The 25,207-nt window shown below is 39.7% G+C and overlaps 1 protein-coding gene across 2 annotated transcripts in view; it reads left to right on the top strand.

Moving 5' to 3' along the window:
- PHLPP2 (PH domain and leucine rich repeat protein phosphatase 2) overlaps positions 1–23,655 on the top strand; it is a 105,341-nt gene extending 81,686 nt beyond the window's left edge. The window contains exons 11-19 of one of the 2 annotated variants that reach the window (XM_007526654.3): positions 2,835–2,930; positions 4,861–5,016; positions 8,065–8,265; positions 10,352–10,514; positions 10,735–10,865; positions 11,732–11,842; positions 12,397–12,591; positions 16,282–16,513; positions 18,822–23,655. In XM_007526654.3, coding sequence (XP_007526716.2) covers positions 2,835–2,930; positions 4,861–5,016; positions 8,065–8,265; positions 10,352–10,514; positions 10,735–10,865; positions 11,732–11,842; positions 12,397–12,591; positions 16,282–16,513; positions 18,822–19,976 — 2,440 coding nt within the window. In that variant the 3' untranslated portion in view covers positions 19,977–23,655. The remainder of the gene's footprint in view (positions 1–2,834; positions 2,931–4,860; positions 5,017–8,064; positions 8,266–10,351; positions 10,515–10,734; positions 10,866–11,731; positions 11,843–12,396; positions 12,592–16,281; positions 16,514–18,821) is intronic. The other variant, XM_060185214.1, reaches the window with a different exon arrangement.
- Positions 23,656–25,207: the final 1,552 nt, after the last annotated feature.

The following is a 25,207-nucleotide window of genomic DNA, read 5'->3' as shown; positions in this document are numbered from 1 at the left end:
TGACTCTCCTATCTGGAAGCATTTATAGGCAGTATCTATGTTAAATTGCTTCAAGAAGACTCCATATTTCTTTTTTTTTTAATTTTTTTTATTTAAGAAAGGATTAATTAACAAAACCATAGGGTAGGAGGGGTACAACTCCACACAATTCCCACCACCCAATCTCCATATCCCACCCCCTCCCCCGATAGCTTTCCCATTCTCTATCCATCTGGGAGCATGGACCCAGGTTCATTGAGGGTTGCAGAAGGTAGAAGGTCTGGCTTCTGTAATTGCTTCCCCGCTGAACATGGACGTTGACTGGTCGGTCCATACTCCCAGTCTGCCTCTCTCTTTCCCTAGTAGGGTGGGTCTCTGGGGAAGCTGAGCTCCAGGACACATTGGTGGGGTCTTCAATCCAGGGAAGCCTGGCCAGCATCCTGGTGGCATCTGGAACCTGGTGATTGAAAAGACAGTTAACATACGAAGCCAAACAAATTGTTGAGCGATCATGAACCCAAAGCTTGGAATAGTGGAGAGGAAGTGTTAGGGAGGTACTCACTGCAAACTCTAGTGTACTTCTGCTTTCAGGTATATATTTTGCAGTAGTTTATGGATACGTGTGAACATATGCTCTCTCTCACAGAAACTGGTGTATATCTAGGTTATGGGACTTTGTTAGAAAGTGAACCACCTGAGATGAAATTAGAGTGTACTATAAAAGGAAAGGTCTCACCTGAGTAATGAAGCTTGTCATTCCACACGTGAAGTCTTGGGACACAGTCTGAGGTGAAGCATGTTGAGGTGGCAATCTTTGCGTTGGTTAGGTTGTGATCGGCGGATGCAATATTATTTGGTATGGATTGGGAGAGGCATACGGGAAAGTGGGCCCTATCCAAGGGTTCCAGGACTGGGGGAAGTAGGGGCTCTAGTGGAGATGTGAGGTTCCTGCTGTCTTAGGGTTCAAAAAGACAATTGATAGTTAATGTCATCATCACATTATTTGCTAATTGGGTTAACTTTGAAAAGTCCTTTTGTTATGGTTTGCTGTACAGTCCTTGCGTATAGTTCTATGTGCATTTAATCAGGTGCGTCACTGCCCAGTGCCCCTGGGCAGTATTATTCTCGACATATGCTGTGTCATTCCTTTCCCTGCCTCTTGATCTGCTTGTGTTGTCACATCTTGCTTGGAATATCCTCCTTACCCCAGGTCATTGAATAATATTCTTCAAATTGTGACTCAGATACCAGATTTCTTAGGAAGCTTTCTTTGCTCTAGTTTACGAAAGATGCTTCCTTTGCTAAATTGTCACGGGAGCATCTGTATTTTTCTGGCAACACTTCATTCTGCCTTATTATATCAATCCATTGATTAGTAGATACTTGGAGCCCTGAAGAATCTCAGTAACATCTGAAAATAAAGTTTATTTTATCTATCTGCCCCTACACTAGTACGTGTTTGAGTTCACATTCTGAATGGTGTAGACCCCCCCCTTCACCCCTCCCCCATTAATCTTTTGCCTCTATTTCATTTTGACTTATTCTGTTCATTTTCCTCCAAATTTGCTTCTCCAGTTATTACTTGTGGAAAATTTCATTTTAAGTCTTTGGTCACCTCTCCTTCACCTTATCCCACCACATGTGTGCTCAAAACTTTTGTATCTTTTTCAAGCAAGCTGTAAAATGATACAGAATTCCATGTCTGTGTCTTTGTCTCCACCCTTCTTTTTTTTTTATTTTATTTTTATTTTTTATTAAAGAAAGGATTAATTAACAAAACCATAGGGTAGGAGGGGTACAACTCTACACAATTCCCACCGCCCAATCTCCATATCCCACCCCCTCCCCCGATAGCTTTCCCATTCTCTATCCCTCTGGGAGCATGGACCCAGGGTCATTGAGGGTTGCAGAAGGTAGAAGGTCTGGCTTCTGTAATTGCTTCCTCGCTGAACATGGGCGTTGACTGGTCGGTCCATACTCCCAGTCTGCCTCTCTCTTTCCCTAGTAGGATGGGTCTCTGGGGAAGCTGAGCTCCAGGACACATTGGTGGTGTCTTCAATCCAGGGAAGTCTGGCCGGCATCCTGATGACACCTGGAACCTGGTGACTGAAAAGAGAGTTAACATACAAAGCCAAACAAATTGTTGAGCAATCATGGACCCAAAGCTTGGAAAAGTGGAGAGGAAGTATTAGGGAGGTACTCACTGCAAACTCTAGTATACTTCTGCTTTCTTACTTTGGTGCCATACTCCAAACTCAGTCAATTTCTGCTTTGCGTTTCTACTTCTTTTTTTTTTTTTTTACATGCATAACATTCCCCAGATTCCCATTTAGCAATACAACCCCCACTATTTCATTCATCATTTTTCATGGACCTGTATTCTCCCCACCCACCCACCCACCCCAGAGGCTTTTACTTTGGTGTAATACTCCAATTCCATTTCAGGTTCGACTTGTGTTTTCTTTTCTAATCTTGTTTTTCAACTTCGGCCTGAGAGTGTCTCCACCCTTCTAATTATACTTTTGTTGAGCACCACTGTATCCCCAGGGATGCCTTGGGACCAGTGTTTCTGCATTTAAGGAGATTATTGTTCAGATATAAATTATCAAAATGAATTCCATTCATCATCTTGAATGATGCTTTTGTCTGTCTATCATCAGTGTACTCACTTACTTTTATCAAAACTGGGGTGAGTTTTTCAGATAGTGAGAGATACCATAGCACTGAAACTTCTACCATTGTAGGTGCAAGGCTTAAACCCTGGGTCATCTACATGTCAGAGTGGGTACATACGGGTCAGCTGAGCTATTTTGCTGGCTTTAAGTGATACAGTTTAATGATTTGTTTTCTTGCAGAAATCTGCTAGAATGTGTTCCTGACTGGGCTTGTGAAGCAAAGAAGATAGAAATATTGGACATGAGCTACAATCTTCTGACAGAGGTTCCTATGAGGTACATTGTGTTAATTGACATAATATACATACATTAATATGTATGTATGTACCTATTCATTTAATTATTTTCCTTTCTTTGGGTTCTTTGTCAAAGATACTTTGAGAGGCAGGCAGGTAGCTCAACCTCTTAGAGCACAGAACTTGAATGCCTAAGGCCCAGAAATCACAGATTTGATTCTGGTGGCACCATGTGCCATGGCTGAACAGTGCTTTAGTCTTGTTCTCATAAATAAATCTTAAATAAACAAAATTTCATTTATCTGTCCATTTAATGCTGATGAGTACCTGCTGCATAAAGGGCAGAGTGAGGTACTATAAGGAATATAGTGGTAGCTAACTCATAGTCTTGATGTACAAGGAATTTATAGTTGATGTGTGAGTAAATAGCTGATAAAACATAATGAGAGTTGCTGATTTAGGTTGGTGACATGTTAGTAATAATAGTTACTTTTTATTCGATGAGTTGTCACGAACTGGGCAATGTTCTGTGAGTGTCAATTTTATTATCTTACTAATCCTTTAGCAACCTTTTTATATAGGTGAGGTCATCTTATCTTACAACTGAGTAATTTGGTTCCATAATTTGTCCAAAAGTTGCAAGTAAGTAGGAAGTGGTGGGAGGTGACCATCTGAATATTGTCATTCTTACTCCCAAGCCTTCACTTCTTGTCACTAAACTATATAAATATGTTTTAGGAATTCAAGATTTTGACAACTTGGGAGGTGGTGCAGTGGATAAAAGCATTGGACTCTCAAGTATGAGGTTCAAAGGTTTTTTTTTTTTTTTTTTTTTGCCTCCAGGGTTATTTCTGGGGCTCGGTGCCTGCACCATATATCCACTGCTCATGAAGGCTATTTTTTCCTTCCTCTTTTGTTGCTCTTGTTGTTTTATCATTGTTGTAGTTATTATTGTTAATGATGTCATTGTTGTTGGATAGGACAGAGAGAAATGGAGAGAGGAGGGTAAGACAGAGGGGGAGAGAAAGATAGACACCTGCAAACCTGCTTTACCGCTTGTGAAGCGACCCCCCTGCAGGTGGGGAGCCAGGGGATATAACTGGGTTCTTTACACTGGTCCTTGTGCTTCATTCCATGTGTGCTTAACCCGCTGCGCTACCACCTGGCCCCGAGGTTCAAAGTTTGATCCCCAGCATCATATGTGTCTAAGTGATGATGTGGTTCTCTCATAAATAAATACAAATAAAACTTTTGTTTAAAAGAAAGAAATTGATGACTTTGAATAAATAGCGAATACTTCATAGAAAATGCATGTTGTTCACCCTTATAGAATGTTAGGATTTCTATATATGGAGAGGGGAAGAGAAGCTGTTTGAAGGTAAAGGGAATAATATATTCAGAACAATGAATGTAATGTGTGGTTATCACTTAGTGGAGTTTTAAAAATTAAGCCATAGATTTTACAGAATAGTAGTTTTGACTATAACCTTTGGTGTTAGACTTTATTTCAGATCGTGACTTTAGCATTTACTCAGTGTGAAATCTTTGTTAAATCAGTTGCATAGCCCTTCTGAATTTCAGAGCTGAATAGCCTAGCACATTTTAAGCACTCAGTAAATGATAACTTAGCTATAATATTTTTTATTAATTTACTAAAATTATTTTAGTACTAATACACTGAAATTTTTGGTGCCATTAAGACTTAAAATCTAAATGAATTCTAGAAATTGTTTTTTGTTGTTTGGAAATGTTCTGAACTATTTCACTTTCATTGATTAATCTTTACCCAGAATGACCTTATGATTTCTTGGCAGGTGGTAAACACATGATTGTGCCTGCTTTCTAGGTGAAGGCACTTGTCAGTGATTATATTGTCTATGTATTAGTTTGCTGATTTTAGTTAACTAGCCAAAGGGAGACTCAGAAAATTTTAAAGTATGTTTTTGTCTCATTGCAATATTTCCCCATAGAATTCTTAGTAGTCTGAGTCTTCGAAAGCTGATGCTGGGACACAATCATGTGCAAAATCTTCCAATGCTGGTGGAGCATATCCCCCTTGAGGTATTGGATATTCAGCATAACTTACTTACCAGGTTGCCAGATACCCTCTTCTCCAAGGCCTTAAAGTAAGTACTAGAGATTTTATTTAGAAAGGTAGATTTCGGGGGCTGGGTGGTAGCACAGTGGGTTAAGTGCACATGGAATGAAACGCAAAGATCCTGTTTCAAGGTGCCAGGTGGTGACACATCTGGTAGAGTGCATACACTACAGTGTGCAAGGACCAGGGTTTGAACCTCCCACCCCTATCTGCAGGGGGAAAGCTTCATGAGTGGTGAAGCAGGGCTACAGGTGTCTCTCTGTCTCTCTCCCTGTCTGTAACCCCCTATCCTCTCAATTTCTGGCTGCCTGTGTCCAATAAATAAATAATGATAATTAAAAAGAAAAAGATCTCGGTTCAAGCCCCCTGCTCCCCACCTGCAGGGGGATTGCTTCATAAGTGGTGAAGCAGGTCTGCAGGTGTCTGTTTTTCACCCCCTTTGTTTTCCCTTCCTCTCTCAATTTCTCACTGTGCTATCTAGTCACAACGACAGCAATAACAACAATAACAATGATAAACAACAAGGGCAACAAAAGGGAAAAAATAGCCTCCAGGAGCAGTGGATTTGTAGTGCAGGCACCGAGCCCCAGTGATAACCCTGGAAGCAAAAAAAAAAAAAAAAAGAAAGAAAGAAAAGTAGAATCCTTGGCTGAATACACAACACTGATTTTGCCCTTGGAGTAACCTTTGGAACTGTATTTACAGTGTTTATCTGATAATCAGCTGTGGGTGAGGACTATCTGAATGTCATAAAATATGACAGTTTTATGGTATAGTAATCTTCAACTCAAAAGTCAAATACTTATGAAGTCTTATAGTGTTGTAGACAACTTCAAATATTGATAGGTTAGGAAGGTTTAGGATTTCATCTCAGAAAATAAATAATTTTATAACCTTAAGGATAAGTCATAGCTTTCTATTATGACTTCATGGGGCAATTTTCAGCTTTTGCATTAGGGAGAAAAGGAGATATATCTTTAAAGCTAATTGACTTTTGTATCTAGTTTTACCAAACTGTCATTAAATTATGATTTCAATTAGCAATGATATTCCCCCACTTTGAAAACTTCATTTAAAGGTAGATTGTTTCAAAAATGTTATTTGCTTCCTTATCATAAATTAGTGGTTAGCAAAATTTTCTATTGTAATACCTGTATTTGAGTTTATATGTATATGTTACCACCTAATGAGAACCAGTTTTTCTTTTTTTTTTTAAATTTTTTTTTATTATCTTTATTTATTGGATAGCGACAACCAGAAATCAAGAGGGTAGGGGAGATAAAAAGGGAGAGAGAAAAAGAGACACCTGCAGCCCTGCTTCACCACTTGCAAAGCTTTCCCTCTGCAGGTAGGGACCAGGGGCTCGAATCCGAGTCCATGAGCACTGTAACGTGTGCTCAACCAGGTGTGCCACCACTTGGTTCCAAGAACCAGTTTTTCATTGAAAACTAGTTTAAGTTGGTACCACCTTTCAGGAACTCACTTTCAGGATATAAATGGAAACTCTAAAAATATATGTCTCCTTTGACTCTACAAATTCTGCTTCTAGGAATGTAGCCTAGAGAAATAAAGGGGCCTCAGAAGTGACCAGCAGTAGAGCACATACCTTGTTAGAGACTAGGCTTGATCTCTGGCATGACATCAAAGACAGCACCAAGGGAACCCTATGGATGTTGTAATTCTCTTCTTTGTTTTTTCAATTAATTGTTTTCAAACTATCTTTATTTGTTAGATAGAGACCGTCAGAAATCAAGAGGAGAGGGGATGATAGGGAGAGAGCTAGAGAGACATCAGCACCACTGTTTCACCACTCATAAAACTTCCCCCCTGGGAGTCGGCTGTAGCGCAACGGGTTAAGCGCAGGTGGCGCAAAGCACAAGGACCGGCATAAGGATCCCGGTTCGAACCCCGCTCCCCACCTGCAGGGGAGTCGCTTCACAGGCGGTGAAGCAGGTCTACAGGTGTCTGTCTTTCTCTCCTCCTTTCTGTCTTTCCCATCTCTCTCCATTTCTCTCTGTCCTATCCAACAACAACAACAACAATAATAACTACAACAATAAAACAACAAGGGCAACAAAAGGGAATAAATAAAATAAATATTTAAAAAAAAAGAATTTACTTAAAAAAAAAAAACTTCCCCCCTACAAATAGGGACTAGGAGCTCAAACCTGTGTCCTTGTGCATTGTAATATGTGCATTCAACCAGCTGCACCCCCACCTGGCCCCTGATGTTGTAATTCTCTTCCTGCTTCTAATAATATAGAATAAAAGTTAAAGCCAGGAGGCTCAGCAGTATCTTACATGCATGAGGTCCTGAGTTCGCCCCCCAGTGCCACATTAAAGAGACAGAGAAGGAAATAATTGGGAAAAGATACAGAAGTGTTCATTACATTGTTTATAACAGTAAACTATTAGAGATAGCTTATGTTCCTATTACTACGAGATTGACTAAATACGTTTGCTGATAAACCAGTAAAATTTTTTCCTAAAGAGTATCTTTTCACAGTTCAGATATTTGTGAACAGTGGGCTCAATAATACAGTTGCAGTGGCCACACAAAGTAAAGGATGACACTAGATTGAATCAGACTACCATAGAAGTCCAAAAACACAACCAAGCGTATGTTCTGTTTAGCTTACAGGAGTTGAGTCAAGGAAACTTTGAGTAGAAGCAGTTAGAGAAAACTACTTGGAGGCTGTGCCGTGGCACACCCAGTTAAGTGCATGTAATACTATGCACAAGAACCCATGCAAGGATCCAGATTTGAGCCCTGAAGCAGGTCTGCAGGTGTCTTTCACTCTCCTCTATCTCCCCCTCCCCTCTCAATTTTTGTGTCCTATTGAATAAAATGGAAAAAAATGTCCACCAGGAGTGGTGGATTCATACTGCTGGCACTAAGGCCCAGTAATAAACCTGAAGGAAAACAAACAAAAAAAACTACCTGGAGGAAGTTTCTTTTGTCACAAGTTTGGGAGTATGGAATAGTTCTGTTCATACTGCTATTATATGATGTTTTCTACACAAGAAGATAGCAAATAACCTTGAAGGAAATGTACAATTATATGTGCTCTGTCAGTCTCAGATACTTGAATGCATCTGCAAATAGTCTGGAGTCTTTGCCATCTGCTTCTGCTGGGGAGGAGAGTCTGAGTGCACTGCAGCTGCTCTACCTGACCAACAACCTCCTAACAGATCAGTGTGTACCCGTCCTTGTGGGGCACCCACACCTTCGAGTTTTACATCTTGCAAACAACCAGCTACAGACTTTTCCTGCAAGGTAAATCCAAACTTTGGTCATTTCAGACAAGGCAAGAATCCTGCCTTATGTTAAGTTCTAAAACAATATAGGGGCAGGAAGCTGTCTCAGTTGTAGAACACAGGACTGACATACATTAAGCCCTAAGTTCAATCCTCAGCACCATATATGCTGGAGTTGAGTGGTGCTTTGGTGTCTCTTTCTCTCTCTTCTCTCATAAAACAGAATCTGAATCTTTTTTAAAAAACCATTTATTCCCTTTTGTTGCCCTTGTTGTTTTATTATAGTTATTAATGTTGTCGTTGTTGGATAGGACAGAGAGGGGGGGGAGAGGAGGGGAAGACGGGGAGAGAAAGATAGACACCTGCAGACCTGCTTCACTGCCTGTGAAGCAACTCCCCTGTAGGTGGGGAGCCGGGGACTTGAACTGGGATCCTTACACCGGTTCTTGCGCTTCGTGCCATGTGCGGTTAATCCGCTGCGCTACCGCCCAACTCCCACGAAACCTAAATATTAAATCAATGTGTTACAGGCATAGTTTTTTAATTTGAAGATTAAAGTCTATGTAAAGAATGGGAATGTGGGGAGTCCAGTGGTAGCGCAGCTGGTCAAGCTCACGTGGTACAAAGAACAAGGACTGGAATAAGGATCCCGGTTCAAGCCCACCTGCAGTGGAGTCGCTTCACAGGCAGTGAAGCAGGTCTGCAGGTGTCTATCTTTCTCTCCCCTTCTCTGTCTTCCCCTCCTCTCTCCATTTCTCTCTATCTTATCCAATGACAACAGCATCAATAACAACAACAATAATAATTACAACAATAAAATGGGCAACAGAAGGGAATAAATAAATATTTAAAAAAAAGAATGAGAATGTGGGACTGAAAGTTTTTGTTTCTGTTTTTCAAATTTCATAGTGAATATAATTATATAATAAAATTTTAATTCCCTAAACTTAGCTATTCAAAAAGTATGTGAATTTTCTAGAAACATTCATTATATGTTATGAAAAGTGCATAGCAAATTTTATATGAAACATGCATTTTGGTAAGCAGTTCAGCAAAATGAACTCATTGTTTTAGATTGGTTTAGTTGTAGATGATTTATTTATTTTCCAAACTTCTTGGCTGTGTTACAGGTATTTATAATTTTTTAAGTCAATATTTTTAAAGATCAGAAATTTATAATAATTAAATACTCTGAGTAAATTTGCTTACTGTATAGTAAGCTTTTCTCAGTTCAGTAGAACAATGTGAGCCACTAGTGATATGGTTCCTAGCACAGTCGTTTGTGTATGTGTGTGTACAGGGGCGGGGGGGGGCAGTTGAACTTTGGATATTTAGTGAAGATGTATTATGAATAATAGCTATAGAAATTTAAAACTGGGGGCCAGGAGGTAGTGCACCAGGGTAAGTGCATAGTACAAAGTGCAAGGACCTTGTGCAAGGATCCTGGTTCAAGCCCCTGACTCTCCACTTGTGTGTGTGGGGGGGTCGCTTCCCAAGGGCTGCAGATATCTGTCTTTCTCTCCCCCTCTCTGTCTTTCCCTCCTCTCTCATTTTTTCTCTGTCCTATCTGATAACATATAGAAGAAAAATGGCTGTCAGCAGCAGTAGATCCATAGTGCTGGTATCGAGCCCCAGCAATAACCCTGCAGGCAAAAAGAAAAAGAAATTTAAAACTGAATGAAATCTCATTGATGATTTAGTATGACTTTTTACCTTTACAGCTTAGCATATTGAAACACACTGACATTAACTTACCCAGGTTTTGCAGCTAGTTAATGGCATAAAACATGTACCATGATTAAAATCTACCAACTCTTGGGAGATACTGATTCAGCTGTGTGTTATAAGTCAGGTAATAGGAAGGTGTTCATATCCATGAGATCTAGCAGCTGTAAGAGGAGCCTCAGCCCATATAACATGCTGAGACGCAGAGTAAACTGGGACTCAGCAGGAGCGGCCACCTGAGCTCTGGGGTCTGATGAGTCATTCTGAACAGTCACCTGGCAGTGGACCAAGACCAGGTTGTCTCTCTGTACTGTGGCTTCTATACAACTGGTGTGATAGTTCAGTTTGAGTGTACAATGATATTTTTGTTTCTCTTTCAGCAAATTAAATAAATTGGAGCAATTGGAAGAACTGAATCTAAGTGGCAATAAGCTTAAAACCATTCCCACGACTATAGCAAACTGCAAGAGACTGCACACCCTTGTTGCACACTCCAACAACATTAGCATTTTCCCAGAAATTCTACAGTTGCCTCAAATCCAGGTACCTTTATACTCTGAGATGAATGTCTTTCTAGGTAGAGATGGCAAGGGTATGAATAAAAGAAAGTGGTTAAAACATTAAGAAAAAAAGTGGCAGTTTGGGATCACAGTATATTTAATAGATTATTGAGAAGAAATTAAGTTCCCTTTGAGAGTACTGTAGGGCATTTAGAGTTATGAATTCTTATGGTGTATATTTCTTTCGATCTTTATATTTTCAGTTTGTAGACCTAAGTTGCAATGATTTGACAGAAATCCTGATTCCAGAGGCTTTACCTGCAACATTACAGGACCTTGACCTGACTGGAAATACAAATCTAGTTCTGGAACACAAGACACTGGACACATTTAGGTAGGAAATTGAATTCACATGTGCTTCCACTCACAGCAGCCAAACATGGGTCTTCTTAACTACTTCTTAACTTCCTGTTAAAGGGATAGAATGAGTTGGCCCATAAGATTCCTTGGTTCTCTTTTTTGCTTTATTTATTAACAAGTGTTCTATCCAGTATCAACCCATTTATATTAGAATATAGCATTATGGCTACTGCACAGCCACATACTGATTATTTTCACATGGCAGGCATAGGTATTTTACATAGCACACATTATATTATCACATTTGAATGAATGCAGATTCATTCCATCTGTACAAATACTTAATAATAAGGGATTTTTCACAGTAGTAGAGTGCTAGACTTGAGTCGTGAGGTCTTAGATTTGACCCGGCACACCATATGCTAGAGCAACACTCTGGTCTCTGCGCTCTCTCTCTCTCTTTCTCTCTAAACAAATAAACTTAACCTTTGAAAATATTTATGCAAGGGAAACAGCATAATGGTTATGTAAAAAGACTTTCATACCTGAGGTTCAATCTCCCATACACTGTAAGCCAGCTGAGCAGTATTTTGGTATAAAAATAAATAAATAAGTAAATTAAATTTAAAATATTTTATTTATTGGAAATGGCATTAATTGTAAAATAAATAAATTTTGTAAAAAAAAGGAAAAAAGTAGGCAAGAAAAAGAAAGAAGTCAGCCTCTTATTTTTTCCTTTCACCCCCTTCCTTCTTTCTGTCTTTGGCCAGTGATTTAACACACTACAGCTTCTTAGTCTTTCATCTAATTCTTTTGTGAAAACATATATTATTGTTGGGATAGTTTGTATAAAATGCCAAATTGTATACTATTTAATCTTTCCTTCCTCACATCCTACAGCCATATCACAACCCTGAAAATTGATCAGAAACCTTTGCCAACCACTGATTCTACAGTTACATCAACCTTTTGGAGCCATGGGCTGGCTGAGATGGCAGGGCAGAGAAATAAGTGAGTATCTTGGTCATGGACACACAGGCCACAAAGTCACTTAACACTTACCTCATAACAAAAATGAGTGAATGCTACTTTTTTTTTTATAATCACAGTGTTGTTCTTGTGCTAATGTTCTTCCCCTAGATTAAATCCATTGAGGTCCCAACCATAGATGACCCTGCTTTCTGACAGCAACAAGTTTTGGGTAATCTCCCACTTTGTTAGAGCTACACCAAAATGACCCAACTAACTCTACCAAAGCTTAAATCTTCTGTTAACATCTTTCCATAGTACTCTTCCCTTTATGGCCTGAAATTACATGGTGTGTACTTTTCCCTCACTGCAAGCCTTATAATAAACTCAACTTGTTAAACCACAGTTGTGCTCTTAGAACCTTTGGCTAAAGGGTTTTACCAGTACTAGTTTTCAGTCATTTTTAAGATAAAACACTGAGTCTTTCAAACCTTTAACAACATTGAAAAGCTAATATGTAGCTTCCTAGAAAACAGTCTTTTACCAGTACTTTTTAAATTTATTTAATGTTTGCTCTTATCATGTTTCTATAATAGACTCTGTATATCTGCCTTAGCTGTGGATAATTTTGCGGAAGGGGTAGGCGCTGTGTATGGCATGTTTGATGGAGACCGAAATGAGGAGCTCCCTCGATTGCTTCAGTGTACGATGGCAGATGTGCTTTTAGAAGAGGTGCAGCAGTCAACAAATGATACAGTTTTCATGGTTAATACCTTCTTAGTATCTCACAGGTAAGCAGGTGGGCTGAATAATTCCTAACCCAGGCCCGCGTTTGGAAAATAAATCTTACCAAACTAGAAGGTTGGGGTCTAAATTGTAAATATAAAACCAAGGTGAACTAGTGGTTCATCTTCATTGGTGTTTCTATATCAGCATAGGATATGGCTCTTTGATTCTTTTTTTTTTTTTTTTTTAAAGATTTTATTTATTTATTTATTTATTTATGAGAAACATAGGAGGAGAGAGAAAGAGCCAGACATCACTCTGGTACATGTGCTTCTGTGGATTGAACATTAGGACCTCATGCTTGAGAGTCCGGTGCTGGACCTCCCCAATCATAGCATTTTGATTCTTTTTTTTTCATTTTAATATTTATTTTTTTCTCTTAAAATAGAAATTCATTTTTTTACTTATTTATAAAAAGGAAACTTTAACAAAACCATAGGGGTACACTATGGTTTTAAGAGGGGTACACTCCACACAATTCCCACCACCAGAACTCCGTATCTCATCACCTCCCCTGATAGCTTTACTATTCTTTAACTTCTGGGAGTATGGACCCAAGGTCATTGTGGGATGCAGAAGGTGGAAGGTCTGGCTTCTGTAATTGCTTCCCCGATGAACATGGGTGTTGACAGGTCGATCCATACTCCCAGCCTGCCTCTCTCTTTCCCTAGTAGGGTGGGGCTCTGGGGAGGCTGAGCTCCAGGACACATTGGTGGGGTCCTCTGTCCAGGGAAGTCTGGTCGGCATCATGCTAGCATCTGCAACCTGGTGACTGAAAAGAGAGTTAACATACAAAGCCAAACAAATTGTTGAACAATCATGGACCTAAAGGCTGGAATAGTGCAGATGAAGTGTTGGGGGGGGGGGTCCTCCATTTTGTAGATAGCTAGTAGGCATATTTTAGTTATATTACAAAGGGCCTGTGGCTATACTAGTTTTTTTCCCCGTGAACCTGAAATCTGATATGCAGGTGAATCCAAGTTATTGTCTGGGGAGATGATGTCATGGCTGGAAAAGGGACAGAAAGCTGGATCAGGGAAGAGAGTAGCTCCCTAATATGGGAAGGGGGTATAAATATTGTTGACTGCAAACCCCATCGATATGATTTGGTCTGGGGCCCATATTCAGCTTAGGAGCCTGTGTGACCTCTTCATCCCTCTAGATCTGAGCTCACATTCTGTGGTCATGAGTAGAAACATTCCAAGCTGCCCTAATATCGACCCATCTTCCTCAGGTGTAGCATAGAGTATGTTGTCCAGCCTCTCTCTGGAGGATGGAACATTCTCTACCATTGTTGATCCAAGTTGAGGGCACGGTCCTATGGGGGGGGGGCCCACAAAGGGGTCTATTTTGTTGATCCTGATAGAGATGACCGGTAACAATGGGGAGAGGGATTTATTTGAGGTTTAGGCCCATCATGTCTGTTTGGGACTCCCCGAATAGGGCCCCAGCTGATGGGTTGGCCTGATAGTGACTATCATCATCATCACCATCATTAAAGTATGCCTGTCTCTTGCCCTTATTCAGCTTTTGCAGTCCTTGCTTTGCTAAGGTTAGCTTTGGAGTGAGTGAGAGAACTGTATAGGAAGTAGGTGAGGATATCTAAGTCTAATTAGATACAATTTCATTAGGAACTTTATACTGACTCACTGCAGACTATTGTGTGCTTTTGCTTTCAGGTATATATTTTGCCCTAGTTTATGGATACATGTGGACATATGCTCTATCTCACGGGACCTGGTCTTTATCTAGGTTTTGGGACTTTGTTAGGAAGTGAACTGCCTGGAATGGAATTAGAGAATACTATGAAAGGAAAGGTCTCACCTGGGTAATGAAGCTGAAGGGTTGACATTCCCCACCTGAAGTCTCTGGATACAGTCTGAAGTGAAGCATGCTGAGGTGGTACTCATTGTGTTGATTAGGTTGGGATCAGCGGATGCAATATTATTTGGTATGACTTGAGAGAAGCATTCAGGAAGGGTGGCATAATGGTCACGTAAAAGACTTTCATTCCTGAGGCTTCAAGATTACAGGTTCAGTCCTCTGTACCACCATATGCCAGAGGGAATGCTTATTATTTAGTCTTCTCATTGAAGTTTAAGCCACATACGGAGGGACCTATATAGTGTCCCCCTCTCATCTGCTATTTTGCATTCATAGTTTCAGTTACCTGAAAACTGAAAGTGTCATCTATAAGGGACTTGCAAACTAGCTCATTTGGATAGTGTATTGCTTTGTCATGTGTATGGCCCAGGTTTGAGACTAGTCCCCACCACATAGAAGGAAGTTTCCATACTATTCTTTCTTTCTCTCTATTGCTGGGGGCTTGGTGCTGGCACTATGAGTCTTATGCTCCCAGTGGCCATTTTTTCCCTCCGTCCCTTCCTGCTTTCTTTCCTCCCTTTCTCTCTCTCCTCCCTCTTTTTCTTCCTATTTTTAGTATATAGGACAGATAGAAGTTGAGAGGGAAGGAGAGTTAGGGAGAGAGAAAGATACCTACAGACCTGCCTCACTGTTCATGAACTATCTCCTGCAGGTGGGCAGTGGGAACTCAAACCCAGGTCCTTGCACATGGTAATGTGTGTACTCTATCAGGTGCTCCACTGCCTACCCTCCCACCCCACTTTTTTTTTTCTTTAAATGTTTTGAGAGCTAGACACCCATACTTGTGTCAAAGTTGTGCTCAGGCTTCTTTCTCTTACTCACTCCCTCTCTGTTTCATGTGAAACTCTCATTATATAAATAAAATGAATCTTAGAAAAAGAAGGCACTCTTGGTGGTTCTAATATGGTAGGTTGAAACTCACTACATGAGGCCATTATTGTATGTGATTATTGTATTGTATCAGACTATGATCACATAGAGAAAAAGGCACTTTAACTGGCATCCCATCTTAATCTTTTTAAAAAATCTCTCTTCTCATCAGCTAAAAATAGAAGGCAAGACTTTCTCTCTTTTTTTTTTTTTTTTTCCTCCAGAGTTATTGCTGGGGCTCAGTGCCTGCACCATGAATCCACTGCTCCTGGAGGCCATTTTTTCCTCCTTTTGTTGCCCTTGTTGTTGTAGCCTTGTTGTGGTTATTATTGTTATTGTTGATGTCGTTCATTGTTGGATATGACAGAGAGAAATGGAGAGAGGAGGGGAAGACAGAGAGGAGGAGAGAAAGATAAGACACCTGCAGACCTGCTTCACCGCCTGTGAAGCGACTTCTGACTCCGCTGCAGGTGGGTAGCTGGGGGCTTGAACCCGGATCCTTACTTGGGTCCTTGCGCCTTGCACCATGTGCGCTTAACCCATTGTGCCACTACCATGCCACCAAGGCAAGACTTTCTTTGCCATCATCATTTATCATAAGATACTGCCCTCTGGTGAATCATCTTGGTGAGATGGGGATAGGTGAAGTCATGCCTGGTTAAGTGCACACATCACAGTACGTAAGGACTTGAGTTCAAGCTCCTGGCCCCCACCTGCAGGGAGAAAGCTTCAAAAGTAGCGAAGCAGTGCTACAGGTGTCCCTATCCCTCTTTTCTCTCTAAATTTCTCTCTGTCCTATCAAATAAAATAATTAAAAATAATAATAATCTAGGTGAGACTGGTTCAGTCACATGAACGAAAAACAAGGAAATCACAAGCATGGACACTGCCACTTTTCTACTTAAACTACTGTGTCTTCATTTTATTTTCTTTGTAAACAGGAAATTAGGAATGGCTGGCCAAAAGTTGGGCTCCTCTGCTCTTCTTTGTTATATCCGTCCTGATGCTGCTGACCCCAAAAGTAGTTTCAGCTTGACTGTGGCTAATGTTGGCACATGTCAAGCAGTGCTGTGCCGAAGTGGGAAACCAGTGCCCCTCTCTAAAGTCTTCAGCCTAGAACAGGACTCAGAAGAATCTCAAAGGGTGAAGGACCAAAAAGCCATCATAACAGAGGTGAATCTCAACTTTCACCAGTCACTTCTATTTCCCAAATTAGGGAATGTTACTCTGCATAGAGGAATTGAATGTATATTTTGTTCCTGTCAAGCCTTGTAAATTCTGAGAAGATGATTGTACCAGAAGAAAATATAATAAGCATCTAGTAAAATTAAGCTGATTATAAATAAAAACCTTCATTTTCAATCTATCAGACATATTAGTGGATAACAAATGCAGATATATGTATTTGCTTTTACTTCGTTGATTTTATTTTTTCATTTTAATTGGAGGGGGTTTAATGACTTACAGTGCAATTGTTGACACATGGGTACAACTTCTCATTACTCCATGCTTCCTGCAGTAGGATCTCAAGGTTCCCTCCCTTTTCCAGAGTCCCCTTTGCTTTGGTGCAGTACACTACACCTGGTCTAAGTTTCACTTTGTGGTTTCCCTCTCTGTCTTTATTTCCTAAGTTCCACCTATCAGATCATTTGACATTTGTCCTTCCCTTTTTGACTATCTTATTTAACATGATGTCTTCCAAGTTCCATCCAACAAATGTAGGTTTCTTTCTTGATTTATTTCCTATTGAGCTGATTTGTTATACCAAATAGAAGTTCTTTTTTTTATATATTTATTTATTCCCTTTGTTGCTTTTGTTGTTATATTGTTGTAGTTATTGTTGTTAATTGTTGTCGTCATTGTTGGATAGGACAGAGAGAAATGGAGAGAGGAGGGGAAGACAGAGAGGGGGAAAGACAGAAAGATAGACACCTGAAGACCTGCTTCACCACTTGTGAAGCGACTCCCCTGCAGGTGGGGAGCTGGGGGCTTGAACCAGGTCCTTACGCTGGACCTTGCACTTTGCGCCACGTGTGCTTAACCCGCTGCGCTACCGCCCGACTCCCCAAATACAAGTTCTATAATTTGACATCCTGTTGTAAAATTCAAAGTTTCAAAATAGTCTGGCCTAATATGCTCTGTTGTTCTTTTATTTTATTTTATTTTTTTGCTTTTTTATAGCTTTTCTTCTTTTTTTAGGGATTAGCATAACATACTTGCTTTCAAAGAGCCCTTAACAACTACATGTGAACCTTGTTTACCACAAAGTGGAATTATGTTCACGTGTTGCCCACTTAAAATGGATTGTTTATCATTGGGTTTTTTTTTTTTAATTAAAAAAAATTTTTTTTTGTTTCCATATGTTAAATAATGGTTGTTTTTTTTTAACTTTATTTATTTGTTATTGGGTAGAGACAGAGAAATTGAGAGAAAAGGGGGAGGTAGAGAGGAAGAGAGACAGAGAGACACCTGCAGACCTGCTTCACCACCTGTGAAGTGATTCCCCTACAGGTGGGGAGCCGGGGGCTTGAACCAGGATCCTGACCGGTCCTTGTGCTTTGTGCCACATGCGCTTAATGGCCACTAAATTTTAAATAGTTTTTGTGGCCTGGTAGTAGTGCACTTAGTAAGTAGAACACACATATTACAATGCATGAGGACCCTGGTTCTCTCCCCCTCCCCTTCTCCCCCCCCCCAGCTCTCTTTTCCCTCTCAATTTCTCTATCTATCCAAAATAAATAAATTAAAAATAAAAAAATTAAAAGTTTTAACTTAAGTTTTCTGAATTATCTGATATAATAATCATATGATACTTTGTTCTTTCACAATCAGATAACATTTATTTTGGCAAATCCAGTTAAAATAACAGATCTTAAGAAGTCATGTAACATCTTAATTCTGTTTTATTGTAGATTCCTAAGCTTTTGTGATCCAGAAAGATATAAAATCACCTGTCATTGTTGCTTATTTTTTATAGCTTACATTCTTTTTTATATATTTTTTATATTTATTTATTTTCCCTTTTGTTGCCCTTGTTTTATTGTTGTAGTTATTATTATTGTTCTTGATGTCATCATTGTTGGATAGGACAGAGAGAAATGGAGAGAGGAAGGGAGGACAGAGAGGGGGAGAGAAAGATAGACACCTGCAAACCTGCTTCACTGCTTGCGAAGCAACTCCCCTGCAGGTGGGGAGCCAGGGGCTCGAACCGGGATCCTTACGCTGGTCCTTGCACTTTGCGTCATGTGTGCTTTACCCACTGCGTCACCACCCGACTCCCTTTACTTTATTTTTTTGCTGTTGTTTTAACCTACTACTTGTGGTAGTTTTTTGTTTTTTTTTAATTGTTATTTATAAAAAGGAAACACAAAACCATAGGATAAGAGGGGTACAACACCACACAACTCCTACTACCAGAACTCCACATTCCATCCCCTCCCCTGATATATTTCTATTCTTTAACCCTCATTCTTATCTCTAGGATAACAAAGTGAATGGAGTTACCTGCTGTACCCGGATGCTGGGCTGTACATACCTCTACCCGTGGATCCTTCCCAGGCCCCACATATCTTCCACTCCGCTTACCATTCAAGATGAATTGCTAATTCTGGGAAACAAATCATTGTGGGAACATTTGTCATATATAGAAGCTATTAATGCAGTACGCCATGTACAGGACCCATTAGCAGCTGCCAAGAAACTGTGCACATTAGCTCAGAGTTATGGCTGTCAGGACAATGTAGGAGCAATGGTGGTTTATTTGAACATTGGTGAGGAAGGCTGCACTTGTGAAATGAATGGACTTACCCTCCTAGGTCCTGTGGGATTTGCTTCATCTACCATCATCAAAGACCCCCCAAAGCCAACCACTCCTTCCTCCAGCAGTGGTATTGCTTCTGAGTTCAGCAGTGAAATGTCCACCTCAGAGGTGAGCAGTGAGGTGGGTTCCACGGCTTCTGATGAACATAACACCGGTGGCCTGGATGCTGGCTTACTTCCAAGGTCAGATAGGCGCTGCAGCCTTCATCCGACACCCACCTCTGGGATTTTTCAACGCCAGCCTTCTTGTGCAACTTTCTCAAGTAACCAGTCTGACAATGGCCTGGATAGTGATGATGATCAGCCTGTGGAGGGAGTGATAACAAATGGCAGCAAGGTAGAAGTAGAAGTTGATATCCACTGCTGCAGGGGAAGAGATCTTGAGAACTCTCCTATTCTTACAAAGAAAAGTCTTACTCCATGTCCTGTGGAACGGGGCAGAGGATTGCTTCTTGGGATCCGAAGACAGAACAGTGTAAATAGTGGCATACTTCTTCCAGTGAGCAAGGACAGAATGGAGTTACAGAAGTCTCCCTCTACTTCCTGTCTCTATGGGAAGAAACTTTCAAATGGCTCTGTTGTGCCCCTAGAAGATAGTCTGAACCTTATTGAAGTGGCAACAGAAGTTCCCAAGAAGAAAACTGGCTATTTTGCTGCCCCTACTCAACTGGAACCAGAGGATCAGTTTGTTGTACCTCGTGACCTGGAAGAGGAAGTGAAGGAGCAAATGAAACAACACCATGAAAGCAGGCCTGAATCTGAGCCTAGTGAAGAGGACAGGACCGAGCTCCCAGAGGAGTTTGACACAGCACTATAATTCTCCCCAGGAGCCAGTATTAGAGGTGGCTGTGTAATGTTGGGGTAGTGGACCCTTCACAGGCATTTTGCCTCTGCATTTATAAATTGCAGATTCATGGGGTAGAACTTGGGGCCAAAAAAGGGTGAGAGCTATCAGGGTCTTGCCCTGGTTAAGCTAGGAAACACCATCAGTGTTAAGTTTCAGAAATAACTTGCATTGGAATTCCCAGAGTTACTGGGAAGAAAGCAGATGATATTCTGTCAGTCCTACCACCTGCCATTAACCCTTTCTCTCCTAGGATAATTTTGAGAATTTGCCTGCCTGGGCAGGAAAGGGACTATCTCTGTGGAGGAAATAACTGAAGATTGATTCCCTTTACTAATTGCTGCTGATGGATCTTTGTGACAGAGAAATCACCTTATATCTCAACCTAACTGATGGGATGTAATGTGACTAGTCACATGACTTTTCATTCTTCTCTACGAGAATACAGCCTATCAAAATGACATTTATTGGAAATGTAGAACCAATCAAACAGATAATTTATGTATGTAATGTGATGTAATGAGAGCACTTTTCATTGACTGTGAACTTTTTATTTTTGAATCTGCACTCGAGCCAATCTTTTAGAGGCAGCCCAGCACCTTTATCCACAGGCAGAATGAGGTGTTGGAGCCTTTTATGAGGGTACTAGAAAAAGTTCTGGGAATGTGATTAACTGTTGGGTGTCAGACTGTGAAAACTCCTGAGAAACTTTGGCGGTAGGGGTCATCTTTTTTTTGGGGGGGTGGGGAGTGAAGATAGAGGAGGGACTAAAATTGCTTCACCCTAGATAAGAATAAGAGTATAACTCCTTGATAAATGTGAAACCTGCTAGGAAGTTCCCAGCAGATCATCAGAGAGGCATTTGGGGATTGGCTTCTTAATATAATGTGATAGAGTTAGCAGTCTCATATGTAGGACTACAGCTGATGCTGCTCATATCCAAGTAACTTTGAGTTATATCAGATGACTCTAAACAGGCTAAGGCTGAATGAGAATGGATGGCTGGTGCTCACTGGTTAGATATGTTCCATCTCTTACTCTAGAGCAGAGGACTGGTTTTCTGAAATGTTGGAATCTAGTTGAGAGTTTACTTCTTTAATGTTTAACAGAGTACTCTTATGAAAACTGCTTATCCACCTCACATGGTTTCAGAGTACTGCCTAAGTTAAATTTCCAAATTTACAGAAACCTGGTTTATTGGTTTTTTTGCACATTCCACATACTCCTAGCAAAAAGCAGTTCCTTCTAGATTTCTACTCTGTTACCTTCTCCATTAGAAGGTTTACTTAGGACATAAATTTCTGTTTTACAAAATGTTGATATTGCTTGATTTTGCCCAGTGGGGAATGTGCTTTGAATTTTTAGAATACTTTGACAGTTCAAAAGAAAATAAGAGTGGAACCATTTTTATTTGTTTCACAAAAAAAATGTTAAGAATAGGATTGATTTTACATATGTAAATTTGGAAGGTGGGTTCTTTATTTAGTTTTTGCTAAAGCAATAGTAGAAAACTAGATGACCTGTTCACAAATGGTTCTGTACCTTCATCATCTCATAGGTTGTGTATGTGTGTGTGTGTGTGTGTGTGTGAGAGAGAGAGAGAGAGAGAGAGAGATGAGAGAATAACTTCTTGACAGATATGACACTTGCTAGGAATTTACCAGCAGATTAGAAGAGAATTGGCCTCTTGACCTTGAGGGAAGTACTCTTGGGGGTAGGGGGTGGGGGACACATACTTCATTGGTTGCCAAATATTCAGTTTCTCAAAATCTTGATTTGAATCCCCAAACACCTAAATTTCCTGTGTTAAACTACTGGTCAGTTACCGAAAATTTCTAGAACTCAGGTCTTTGTTTGATGTAGGGAGCACAGTACAAAGGTACTATAAGAAGGATGAGTATAATAGTGTGTTGCTGCCTTATTTTTATATGGAAGTATGAAGGAAAAACCCAAGATAATAGTTATGGATGATGTAAAACATCTTTCTACCTAGATAACAGAACCTTTGAATTATAGAATAGTGATGTCTAGAAAGTTATTTTGGGAATATACCACTTTCATAGTATAGTCTCTTAAAAATCACCCTTTATCTGTGAACTTTTGTCTTCTCTTTGTTTCCCATCCTACTTACTGGAATCAATATTAAACCTAGACCCAAGATAAAATCTATTAAAATTAATTGCATTTAGTTTTTAGTCAGAAAGACTCTAAAATTCCAGATGTTACTTTATGTGGTAGCTTTTTTCAGGAAACATTTCGGTTATATTGAAAACCTTTAGGCTATACCAAAAACTGATTTTTTTTATAATTTCTTTTATTTTTTTCTCTGTAATTGCTCTATATTAACAGTCAGTAAAAAGGCTATAGCCCATTGCCAAAAATATACAGACTCTTTTGACCTATGAAATAATTAACTGCCATTATATGACCAGATTAGACTGCCAGGCAGTAAGAGAAAGCCAGTTACTTGTCTCCACGTGAATGTAGTTTACTTCCTAGAACTTTACCCAGAGGATGTGTTCCCCAGTTGGAGAGAGCATGGTTGATCTCTCACCTAGAGATTCTGGTCTCTGCATACTTCTCAGGTCTGTGTGTACCTCCCATTTGATAGAAAAAAAAATGTAAGAGATTACCTGAGTAATTATCAGTACTCTTTATCAAAGCTGTTTAGTAGGAGTCCCATGGAAGAAAGAAAACAAATAAGTCTACAGACCTATGCTGTTCTTAATTTTATCTAGGATTGGAGATGTATCTGAAAATTTGAATGCTAGTATGTCACAAAACAACAGTGCTACCATAGAGTCATTGAATTACCACTCCTAATATAAGTGAGGGCTTTATTATACTACTGTGGAGTATGTGTGTGCAATAAGTGGATGGATTCACTTTCCTGTCATATAGAAGAGCCAGCATAAGCAGCTTGGTAACCATTGGGTGCTATTATAATTGTTTGTAGTGAGTGCTATTTTCTAGGAGATGGAGCCAGTTATGTTTGGCTAATCAGCCGAATATCAAAATGATGCTCTTCTTTCCATGTAGACCTTCAGCAAAAGCAGGTATTTGGAAGCCACAAGCTCACCTCTATCTACTCAATAATTGTTAATGAAGAGACCTCCGTAAGGGAGCACTTGGCTGTTATCGATAAATGTACCAATTATTAATTAGTTTCCAAGCCATTCAGTGATGTCTGCAACATCACTATAGAACTGTTGTGTGTTGCTTTTTACTTCCTCTAGGTGGGGCCTTTCATACTCCCACAATCACGGAGGCAAGTTAAATCTTTCTCTCCAGTTAGTGACTTTTCCACCATAGGTGGGCAAGCACTTTCTAGATTGAGAAAAGCAGTTACAATAAATCCTGCTGTTCCCCTCATTTGGTGATCAATCACACATATGCTCCGTGTATTCTAAATGTCATGCACTTCTCCCAGATGCTATAGGGTTTTTGCTCACTGTTGCCAATGGATAACATCCAGACAGTGAGTTCATATCTTATGGTTTTGTGCAATCATTGTTGTAGTCCCAAGACACACTATAGTGTATTTTTGATATTTTTGAAATGTGTTAAATTTTTTAATTGAATAATACGAGCCAGAGCATGTTGCAGCAAATCTATTGTTTGTAAAAAATAACAATAAATTAAATAAATGGAATACTTTTTCATGGCTTTGTTTTAAAATGAAATACCTGTCATCATAAATATTTTAGCACAAAACTTTTATTTATCTAATTTGCATGTAGAATTGGTTTCCTAACCAAAAGCACTGTTAGGATTCTTCTGCTTTTTCTTGCTTTAGGAGAAGATAAATGAAACATATTCCATGACACTCTGAAAGTATGAGCTAAGGTAAGATAAGTATTTCTGAACACCTTCTAAGATGACATAACAGTAATTTTTTTAAAATTAAGAAACATTATATTCTGGCTTGATTTATGATTTAGTTAATTCCAAACAGGAGACAGTCATCTTATTGATTGAAAATGCATCAATCAACTTATTAACTGTTTAGAGAAACTCACTTGTAAACAACCTGCTATTCCTATCAAGCAAGTCAGAGTTAATGTCATGTCGTTACTAAGTGGATAATCTGGCCATTGTATCTGTCATACATAATAGCTTTGGTGTTAGAACTTCAGACATAGTGGTGGGTATTAAAACCTCTAAATTGTTCCTTCCCTTTGTCCACTTTGGTTGTCTCCTATAACCTCTGATCTTTGAAACAAGATTAGCTAGTTCTCATTCCAAATAAAAGCCAACTTAAAATAATTTTACAGTTTCCTCATTTGGCAAAATCAACATTTTAAACCTCTAGCAACTATTATATGAGCACCTTCAGTGTGCTAGGCCCATTGCCACCATCTACTTCAGTACCCCAGTCCTGAGAGACACACCTCCCTGCTCCAGCGTGGTAAGGGGGAAGGAGAGTTCAGAGTGTGTTCTCTGCTTCATGTGATAAAATTGATTCTCTGGTAATACCAAATGGCATGAGTCTTACCAGTCACTCAGTGTACAACCCAGTGAATGATTCTTTGGATCTGGATTTTGCCTCTGATACTTAAAAGATTTGACTAGAGGCAAGTTATGTAGCCTCTCCAAGGTTCATTTTCTCTCAGGTGTTAGTAGAAATAATAGTCTTGGTCACTGTGAGCAATGAAAAACAGTTCTTAGATAAACTAGTTCGGGTATTTGAACCTTCACCTCCTCATCTGTAAAACATGAATAATAAATCTGGGCCTGCCCACTTGACAAGTGATAGTAAATGAAATTTTTGAAGCACTTGAATATTAGAAAACTATGAAGTGTTGTAATAACAATGATTAGAGGGCTGCACTCAGGGAGGGTTCCATTAAAGGAAGGCTTGGGTGTGACACAGGCCAGATAGGCCAACATCTCATCTCATCAAACACAAGATGCAGATATGGGCAATGACCAAATAAGATATATTTTAGGGGAAAAGTGCTAGGTGAGAATAGTGGCAGTGTATGGTTTTGGGGGAAAGCTGATGTGGAATGGGTTGCTTAATTTTTACTGCTGTTAAATAGCATGCCTGCCTACCACTTGGTGAAAATCATGTGGGACTGTAGTCATTGCTTCCAACTAAGACAGTAGAATCATCTTTCTGTGTTACAAGTGTTTGTATTTTAACCCAGTAGTATAGATTTCCAGTTTATTTTCCTCTAAACTTAACTTTTCTTAAAAATATA

This window comes from Erinaceus europaeus, chromosome 2 (assembly GCF_950295315.1).
Source record: "Erinaceus europaeus chromosome 2, mEriEur2.1, whole genome shotgun sequence".
Taxonomy (NCBI): Eukaryota; Metazoa; Chordata; class Mammalia; order Eulipotyphla; family Erinaceidae; genus Erinaceus; species Erinaceus europaeus.
Note: the sequence above shows the minus strand (reverse complement) of the source record. Positions and strands in the feature narration are given on the sequence as shown.